Source organism: Acomys russatus, chromosome 4 (genome assembly GCF_903995435.1).
Source record: "Acomys russatus chromosome 4, mAcoRus1.1, whole genome shotgun sequence".
Lineage (NCBI taxonomy): Eukaryota > Metazoa > Chordata > Mammalia > Rodentia > Muridae > Acomys > Acomys russatus.
Genome location: NC_067140.1, coordinates 29,569,718 through 29,580,009, shown reverse-complemented (window position 1 = coordinate 29,580,009; position 10,292 = coordinate 29,569,718). Strand labels below are relative to the sequence as shown.

Here is a 10,292-nt window from a genome sequence, read left to right as displayed (position 1 = left end):
TGTGAGGAAGGAGAGGAACCTTTGGAAAATGGATAATTGGTACACAGAAACAGTCTTCTCCAGGTACTGGTCACTGGTGTATATAGTTTATTTAAATATCAGCCATAATCTGAAGAATACACTTAAAGGAGAGGTTGAAGATTACCAGGCCAGGCGTGGTGACCCATGCCTTTAATCCCAGCACTTGGGAGGCAGAGGCGGGTGGGTCTCTGTGAGTTCGAGGCCAGCCTGGTCTACTGAGTGAGTCCAGGACAGCCAAGGCTACACAGAGAAACCCTGTCTTGAAAAACCAAAGAATAAAATAAAATATTACCTCAGACTTCCTCAGTAAAGGATGTGTGTAGTCTGGGTTCTGAAGAGCTTTAGAAGACGGCAAAATCTTTTTGTCTTCAACCTCATTAGGAGATAGGCTTTAGATGTCTGAATTCATTTATTCATTCATTTGGCAAATATTTATTGAATACCTAGTATGTGGAGGGACTTTTAGGCATTTGGAGTAGTCAATGAACACAGTAAACACACACAAAAACTGTCTTTGCTCAAGGAGCTCATGTTCTAGTGAGAAGACATAGATAGGCAACATATAAATGACGTAGTATGTCCTTATACTGTAATTTTGAATACACATGTGTGTGCATGCATGTAGAGGCCAGAAGTAGACATCAGCTGTCTTCCTAAATTGCTCTCCACCTTTTTTTTTTTTTTTTTTTTAAATACAGAGTCTCTTACTGAAACTGGAGACCACCAATTTGGCTAGACTAGCTGGCTAGCAGGCCCCAGGGCGCCTCCTGGACATCTCCAGCACTGAGATTGCAACACCCAGTTTCTTATGGGTGCTGGTATTAGTGACTGAACTCAAGGTCCTCCCGTTTGTACAGCAAGCACTGTACTGACTGAGATGTCTTCCCCAGTTCCCACAAAAGACTGTGCATCCCCGGCTAGCCTGGAGTTTGCTGTGCAGATCAGACTGGCCTTGAACTCACAGATCGCCATAGCCTGGGTGCTGGGATTAAAGGCACAAACCACCACAGCCTGCCCGGCACTGTAAATTTTTAAAGGAGTGGTCAGTGCATGTTTTGCCAAGATGATATTAGAACTGACTTGAAGGTGAAGGAGTTAGTCATGAGTGTGAGGAGCAGTGTCAGGCAGAAGGAACAGCTGTACAAAAGCCCTATGTGTGGCGCATACCTGACAGGGTTGAGATGCAGGGAGGCCAGTGTAGCTAGAGCAGGTGGGGGAAAGGGAGTAGCAGGGCCTCTTCAGGGTTTGCAGAAGCCTATATAGTGTCTTGTCCACAGCAGGTGCTCAGTACAGGTTTGGTCAAAATTAACCTCTTGCAAGGCGAGGATTATCATTAAATAGCACTTATCTGTGTACTCATTAGAGTTACTTGTGACTCCATCCCAGGGGCCTCCCAATGGCTCTATACAAGCGTAGCGTAGCACAGTACATAGTAGCACTTCTTGGCATCAGAAACAGGAAACTCATGTCAGGTTCTGGGGCTGCTGAGTAGCTGTTAGGCGTCTCTAAAAAGGCCATTAGGGTTGGAGCAGGTGCTCATTCCCCTTAAAATCACCAACTGCATTCAGGTTGAAGCATCCCAACCCTGGGATGTGGATCTTTATTGCCAGCCTAAGAGGAACAGCTTCAAGGATTAAATTCCTTTTGCCTTCAGCTGAAGTGCTCCCAAACTGTCCTCTAGAGAAAACGGTGATACTAATACACATCTCAAGTGGCCACGGGTTCTGTGCTTTAACTGGTCTCCAAGATCACAAAGCCTTTCCTGGTTTACACCTGGTTGCAGTTAATAGGTACTGGTTAAATGAAGGCGTAAATAACTTCAGTGTATGTGTGGTGTTTCTTTTTCTTTTTTTTTTTAACAATTCCTTTTCTTACAGTCCATTTTCTATCCTCCAAAATGCAAGCTATTACAAGGAACTTTGACCAGAGAAAGAAACATCAGCCTCATAAAAGAGGAAGGAGGCAGAGGGACGGAGAGATGCCTCATTAGCCATCAACAAGCTCCTAAGGCACAGGGGAGAAAAACCACAGGGAAGGCAGGGCATGTGAGCTCTTGGTCCCACAAAATGAAAAAAGCAGATTGGGTAGCTTAGTAAGTAACTCAACTTGGGGTTTAAACTCAGAATAGTAGGCTGAGTCTGTGTTCCCACCGTGCTGAGGAGTTCGAGTGAGGGGCTGGAGTCTTCACTGGAAACGAAACTGCTCCCCTAAGAGGGGCAGGAGAATGATCTAGAAGACAAGCAAGGGGATGGTTGGAAACAGACTAGCTGAACACTTGAGTCATCTTTCTGTGAGGAAAAGCCATAGACTTTGAAAAAAAACAGGCAAGGGAGTCACTTTGGTTCTCTGCTGTTAGGTGGTGGTGCTGAGGGAGCAGTCCCCGCCTCTGAACACTTGCTGGGCAAGAGTCTATCAGTAAGCTCCATGCCCAGACCCTTGACCACATTCCCTTTATAGTCATGTCCATAAATAGAAGGCCCAGAACTCTTCAAGTGTTAGTACCTTTTTGCCCTTAGCTCTTGGGAACATTTCTACGCTGCTAATCATCTCTGCCTTTCGGCTTTCTTTAGGCCTAGGTTTGGAAAAATGTCAACTCGTGTCACAAAGACCTCCCTATCAGGGTCTGAGAGAGGGCTTGATAGCTAATGCTGCTTGCTGCCAGGACTGATGGCCTGAGTTCACAGGTCACAGAACTGACTCCCATAGGTTATCTGCTGACTGCCACACACACGGGTGCAGGGTCATGTCTACTGACACACATACATACATACACACAACAAGTCAATATATAAAAAAAGTCCTCTTCATAAAACCTTCCTGTGGGCCTCAGGCCTTTTCACCTTAGGGTCCACCATTTGTTCTTATGATACCAAAAGGCAGTGATCATATTTTTAATGTAATTTGTAAAGATATAGTTTTGTTTTGTTGATTTTTAAAATTGCATTTACTTTCATGTGCACTGATGTTCTGCCTGCGTGTATGTCTGTGTGAGGGTGTCAGAGCCTCTGGAACTGGAGTTACAGATAGTTGTGAGCTGCCATGTGGGTGCTGGGAATTGAACCCAGGGACTCTGGAAGGGCAGCCAGTACTCCTAACCACTGAGCCATCTCTCTAGCCTCCTGTTTTGTTGATTTAATGTGTGTGTGTGTGTCCATATGTGCACTCTATGCTTTCGATGCCCAAAGAGGCCAGAAAGTGTTAGATTCCTTGGAACTGGAGATGCAGGTGGTTGTGAGCTGCCATGTGGATGTTGGGAACTGAACCTAGGTCCTCTGCAAAAGCTTAAGTAAGCATTCTTAACTGCTAGGCTATTTCTCCAACCCTTTTTGGTGATTTTTTTTTTTTAAAAGAAAGTGTATATGGGCTACAGAGATGGCTCAGAGGTTAAGAGCACTGACTGCTCTTCCAGAGGTGCTGAGTTCAATTCTCAGCAACCATATGGTGGCTCACAACCATCTATAATGTGATCTATTGTCCTCTTCTGGTGTGCAGGAGCACATGCAAGCAGAGCACTGTATATACAATAAATACATATATTTGTGTATGTGTGTGTGTGCATCAGATCCCCTGCAACTGGAGTTACAGATGGCTGTGAGCAACGTGTGAGGGCTGGGAATTGAACCTAAGTCCTCTACAAAAGCAGCAAGTGTTCTTAACGGCAAGGCTGTCTCTCCAGCCAGTTACAGGATATTTGATTATTATACATAGAAAACCTAATCATTAAATATAAAAGCTTAAATAGATGTCAGATGCAGTTCAGTGTGCCCTGAAGAGATGCAGCTTGGAGCCTGTAAAAGCCTCCATAGATGACAATGGTGAAGGATGGAAAGTTCCAGCCTGTTTAAAGGCACGTTGCTTGGTAGTGGTCTTATGGTCTTTGCTCTGTGACCTGAGGCAAAATAAGCTGGGTAGCCTTGAGCTACCCCACTGCAAAGGTGACCTGCTTCAGCCTGGCAAGGGTGTAAAGGGGGAGCTAGTGACTTCTTTGAGACAATTTGGCTTCTAATAGCAGTTAGCTCCCTTTTGGAGGCTGGGAAGAGCCCTCGTGGAAGGGCCCATGGTAAGAGTCAGGGCGTGCAGGACCAACACAGAGGCAGCTGTCCACACACAGGTAAAACGGCGTTCTAGGAAAGAGAGCTAAGGGGCCCTCTTGGGCTTGGAGAAGCTCAAGAGGAAGGTAACTAGCTAAGAGATTTCTAATGAGCTGTTTAGTCTTAGAATGAGACTTGCAAATAGATATTTTGTATATAGTTCAGAAAATAAAGTTACTTTGCTGGCCTAGCAGGTTTTTACCTCAGTTTAAGCTCCCTTGTCTTTATTGGTACAAATATTAGATAAATTCAAACAGTGATATACCAGCCTGTTTTGTTGATTTTTGAAGACAGTCTCGCTAGCCCAGGCTGGACTCAAGTTCAATGTTCATGTTTGTGTTTCTCAACCCCCAGACTGCTGGCATTACAGGCATGTGCCACCACTGGTCTAGTTTATTAGAATTTTGTGGTGGGTGTTTGGGTGTGTACCCGGAAGCCAAAAGATAACCTTGGGTGTTATCTCTCAGAAGCCATCCAGAGACTATCCCCTCACACGCACACTGTCCTGTAACTCACCAACAAGCCCCAGGGCTCACCTGTCACCAGCTCTCCTGTGCTGGGATTTCAAATGCATGCCAACCTTTTTGGTCTTTCTTTTCTAGACAGGGTCTCATTATGTTGCCCTGGCTAGCCTTGAACTCACTAGAACAGGCTGGATTACCATAGCTGCCACCGTGCCCATTGTGCATGCCCCACAGCATTTTTTTTTTTTTTAAGCATGGGTTCTGGGGATCAAATTTAGGACCTTGTATTTGCAAAACAAGGCCTCTACTGAGTGAACTATCTCCCTGGTCCCCGTTTGTTAGGCTCCTACTCATATTCTCCAGGACAGGAACTGAAGAACTGGGCAAGGAACTTTCAACCCTCCCCTCAGCCTCAAGATCCATCTTTTCCTGTTATGGGACTTTGTTTTCTTTTTAAAGAATGTTGGGGGAGAAAGGATTTAGTTATCCTTGAACTCTGCTTTTGTTGTTGTTGTTTTTTTTTTTTTTTTTAATGTGCCCTGGTGTTTTGTCTGCCTGCATATCTGTGTGAGGGTCTCAGATCCTAGAGTTACAGACAACTGTGAGCCGCCGTGTGGGTGCTGGGAATTGAACCTGGGTCCTCCGGAAGAACAGTCAGTGCTCTTACTGCTGAGTCATCTCTCCAGCCCTGCCCTTGAACTATTCTACTGGCTTTTGTTTCTGGTACACCAGATTTCTTGTCAGTCAGACCCAACTCTTTCTTGTTCTTTTCATTTTCTTCATCTTGTTCTTTTGTGGGAGTAGGGGTGGTGAGGGTGCTGCTGCTGGACTCGACTCTGAGACCAAAGCATTGTTTAGGTGTGGTTGGTACCTTGAGCGGGGACATTCTTCTAGTAACAGTTTAGGCTTTAGAAAACCAACCACTGACACTTGAAATCAAACTCTACAAGCAGCATAGCATTAGGACTAGGATATTCCTTACTTTTCACAAGAATAACACATAGAACCTGTGAAGGGCTCCTTGGTGTCTTTTCCTAGCCTTGAGACTCAGTGGGAAAGTTAGGAGAATATAAGTTTTTGTTTTGGCGTGGTGTGTGTGTGTGTGTGTGTGTGTGTGTGTGTGTGCGCGCGCGCGAGAGAGAGAGAGAGAGAGACAGGGTTTCTCTGTGTAGCCTTGGCTGTCCTAGAAATCACTCTGTAGATCAGGCTGGCCTCGAACTCAGAGAGATCTTCCTGCCTCTGCCTTGAATGCTGGGGGAAAGGCATGCACCAGAATGTAGCTTTTTAAAAAACGGAGTCTTGTTTGTGTGTGGTGCTGGAGACGAAACCAAATTCCCAATGCAGGGTTTTTCATGCCATCTTGGACAGTTTTGCTGGTCACCATCATTGCAAGACACAGTCAAGTCCTGTGACATGGGAGTCCTCAGCGAATGAAAACGGAAGTAATGGGTTCATGGTATATATGCCATGACACTAGCTTCTGGAGCCCGGAGATGTCACTAACGGCCATGACTGTGGCCCTCTCAGGCAGTTTCCATCAACCCAATGATGAGCTGCATTCAAGGTGAAACCGCTCAGCCATCCTCCTCTAGAGGAACTCAGGATGGCACGTTGGCGAGCTCTCTCATCTTGACCTATGTTCTCAAGATGAGTGGAAATGCCAGCACAAACCTCACATTCTTTATTCCCCTCCACTCCCATGGTTCACACATCTCTGAATATGCCAGAGGTGACGTCCCCAAGTAGGTTTTCCACAGCATGGGTCTGTCAGATAGTGCAGGTGCAAGATTAGTCATGACTCCAATCCAGCCGACATAATTAAGAAAGCTAAATTTATATTAAATTATCATAAAGCCCTAAAATACTGAACATAGTGGTTAAATAACTCCAGAAAGTCCAACCTCTCCCGTGAGTAATGTTAAAATCATTACACATGAGCATGGGGAAACCACTTCCATTAGTTTAGGACAGAGAGACTTTGCCCTTTTTACAGAGTAAATCAGTGCTCAAACAGATAGCTCCTCAAACGTGTCCTTTCTACATTCTGAACAGCCCAAGTGCAATAAGAACCTTGCCCCTGTCCACTCAGGAGGGTGCCACTCTCCCGTTCTCTTCCTCCTCCCCGACCGTGAAGTTAACATGCTGCCTCACTCCGTGTGCAATGGCCCTTTGTCCTCTTAGAAGTGGCACTGTACTCATCTCAGTTGGCGCAGGTTATCTGTGTAGACCCACATCTGGGTCTAGCTCATGAGAACAAGACTAATGGCTTGACATCTGCCTCCTACTCTTATTAACTGGCCAGAAAAGACTCGCTCTTGTCCTGTCTTTCAAGCATACGCTTGGCAGCTGATCTCTGAAGAGCAATAGCCATGAGAGATGTTTTAAATCAGGAAACTTCCCCTAGCCCCCTCCCCACTCCATCCTTGGCTCCTGTCAATCTCTCCTGTTGCCCCGGGTTTCTGGAGAGCTGTGCCTGGACTGGCTCTGCACTGGTCCTTGCTACGTATCTACTCCTTGCTCGCCACTTTGCATCTTCATTGGCTCTTTAGACTTTGGAGACCGAAGATGACACAAGGATAGGGTTGAAAAAGCAAACCTATAGGCCCCTGTCTCAGAAAGGAAGCGCTCGGATAAAAAATTTAATGGCAGCACAAAAAGTCTCCGCTAGCCCTGGGAGAAGCCCTTGGTATGAAGGAGCAGGAAGCAAGCGCCGGCACTTCAGCGTGGACAGTGGCTATGAGAAGAGTCGGCATGGGAGCCGCAGGCTGTGTCCATGAACTTGGGTCCCTGAGCACCTGAGGATGAACTCAAGAGGTTCAACCTCACAATACCTCTCCTGAGCCCCTGCACGTCCTGTGTCCTGCCAGTTGCTCTCCCTAGTCATTCTCTGAAAGGCTGTTCCAGAACCGCTTCCCATAGCGTCCCCGAGAATGGGAGAGAGAAGAGCAGAGGAAAGCAGCTCGAGTGAGCCACTGTGCTTGATCTACGCAGAGCTCCTTAACCATCTTCCAGGCCAGGCTGCCAAGGCCCACCTCATGTTCACTCAAGCTCACAGCAGAGTTCAGTGCTTAGGAAGAACACTGGCCAGGAGCAGCACCAGGAGGGAGTTCTATTAAAGACAGGGGCCTCCAGTTATCCAAGGTAGAAATGGCCCCAGACATTCTAGCAGGAGGAAAAAAAAAAAAAAAAAAAAAAAACAGCGTAAGCCGTACCCACACTTCGTCTGTGTCACAGCTGACAAAGCAGTGACTCCTGGGGGAGGAGAATGTCCACTGCCAGCAATGAACAAGACAACAGGGCTCAAGTGTGCCCACTCCCCCGCCCCCCCGCCGCCGCCAAAAGAGCTTTTCATAATTACTAACACACGAGGCTGGAGGTTTCCCAAACACCCAGACCAGCTGGGATGCTTCTTCCTTCGTCCCTCAACCTCTATCCATTACCTTTTACCTGTGACCTCCACTCCCAGCCCCTGGTAGGCCAGTTTGCAGAGAAGCCATCATGTCAACTGTGATGGGGAAGAGACGGAAGTCTTATGTCATCAACTGCATCGGTGCTGTGGGGCAGGCACAGAGGGGGTCAGGGCAAAGGGAGCCGGGGCTCTGTGCTGACAGAGAATCATGCTGAGCCCAGCTTCAGGGGGGCCCAGGATAGAGTGCAAGAGGTGAGGTTCGTGGTAAAATCTAGGTCTAGATTCTTGAGCTGTGCCCTCATTTCTTGTGGACTCAGATGAGTTACAGGTTCTATGGGGGCTCGGGAGCAGTTTGGGGCAGGAGGAGGAAGACAAGCACACGGGAAGGGGGGCCTGCTGTTGTGTGAATGCAAGGATCGGAAGTCCACAGAGGAGAAGGGACAGGCAGGCAGGGAAGAGGATGTGGGCATTTAGACCTGGCTCTCTGAGGAGAGCTTGCGTTCGTGTTTCCAGCCTGTGTCTGGTAGAGAGCCCCGTCTTTCTGGAGTGGCTGCAGTGTGAACACTGCTACACTCAGACTGCTCTTCCTGCAGCAGCTGCTCTGTCTCCGTGTCATCCAGGGAGCCAGAGCTGGCCTGGATGGACACCGTGTCTGTCTTCATGCATACGTGATCCCGTAGAAGGCCCCCCCTGGAGCTGCGTAGTTGCTTGAGGTCATCCCACTCAGCATCATCCCCAGAGAGGAGGCAAATCCCCTCAACAATCTTGATCTTCTCCTTGGTGTAGCCGTGGTCAGGTCCACCCTGGGGTGGAGAACAGAGACACACAGTCAGTTGGCATCCCAGAAAGGATCTCATGGCGAGCTGAGAATGGCAGCGGAGCTGAACGGAAGTGGCTAGGGAGGGCAAAAGCCTCCCAGACTGGTAGAACAATGTGGTCAGAGCAAATGTGAGGTCCCACCTAAGGGCAGCTGTGATAATAATTACATTATCACGGTGGGAGGGGAGAAACCATGGCTTCTGGTCTTCCATCAACCATTTATTAGCTAAGTTATCTTGAGCAAATTACTTAACAGTTCTAAAACCAGGTCTTCACATCTGCAGCGTAGGGGAATAGCAGTATCTACGAGTCACGCGAGTTGTTGTAAGGGTTAATTGAGGCAATTCAGGGCATGCAACTGTTAAGAGCACTGGACACAAGACACGCTAACACATTAGCTGTTGTGATATTGTCACCATGGGTTACTAATGGAACATCATGCCAATATAAGACAATCAAAAGCAACTCAGTATGCATTTACATCACGTGCTAACCTGCTGCATCGTCCCTGTGGTTTATTAATGGGACATCATGCTGACATAAGTAATCAAAAACAATTCAGTATACATGCATTCAGGATCTTTATGTTCCTGCTTGCTTTGAATGATCTTCTTCTTTTTCTTAAAGACTTATTTATTTATTATGTAGACAGTATTCTGCCCAAATGTATGCCTGCACACCAAAAGGAACCAGATCTCATTATAGATGGTTGTGAGCCACCATGTGGTTGCTGGGAATTGAACTCAGGACCTTTGGAAGAACAGACAGTGCTCTTAACCTCTGAGCCATCTCCCCAGCCCTGAATGATCTTCTTGAGAGGAGTGGGGCTTAGAAAATAGTATTTGTGTTATTAATGTACATCCATTGAGCCCCTGAAGCCTGTGATTCTTTTGGGGAAGACACTCTGGAACTGTTTCCATGAAGACCACCCTGAGCGACCAGCATCACTCTGAGGATAGCTTAAACTTCAGCTCAAGGTTCCTCCTTTATGTACTCTTCAAGGGCAGTCTCATTTCTGGCTTGTGGAGGATTCCAAATATTATCCTGCCACCACTAGGAACAAAAGAGCCATCATAGCTTGGGTTCTGCTCTTGGGGTGGTATCCTTACCCATAGTCTCCAACCATCACTTCCTGTTAGTAACAGCTCAGTTAGTAATTACTGAATAATAACTACAGATAGTTATTAAGGCCCTCCGTGCAGCAGACACGATGCTACATGCTTCATGCTTCATGACGGATGAGCTCTGCCTTCTAAGGGTCCCTCAACCATGCAGAGAGACAGAGGTCATTTGCAAGCCTACACAGAGACACCCCTTCACCCAGCATGCCCTCGGAACCGAAGTTAGTGAGAAATAACATGCAGGCCCACACAGAAATGCACTGGGTTAGTTGGGGAGAGGTGGGGTTCATGGCAATGGTAGTTCTGGAAACACTGTTTCCTACACACAGCAACTGGTACCTGAAGTCAAGAGGAAATCAGAAGAGAA

At 47.0% G+C, this 10,292-nt stretch overlaps 1 protein-coding gene across 1 annotated transcript in view; it reads right to left on the bottom strand.

The window, feature by feature from the left end:
- Nucleotides 1–8,340: 8,340 nt before the first annotated feature.
- The window catches only part of Lrp4 (LDL receptor related protein 4), a 40,594-nt gene continuing 38,642 nt past the window's right edge, over nt 8,341–10,292 (bottom strand). The window contains exon 37 of the mRNA XM_051144111.1: nt 8,341–8,788. Within this exon, the coding sequence (XP_051000068.1) occupies nt 8,456–8,788 (333 nt within the window). The 3' untranslated portion in view covers nt 8,341–8,455. The remainder of the gene's footprint in view (nt 8,789–10,292) is intronic.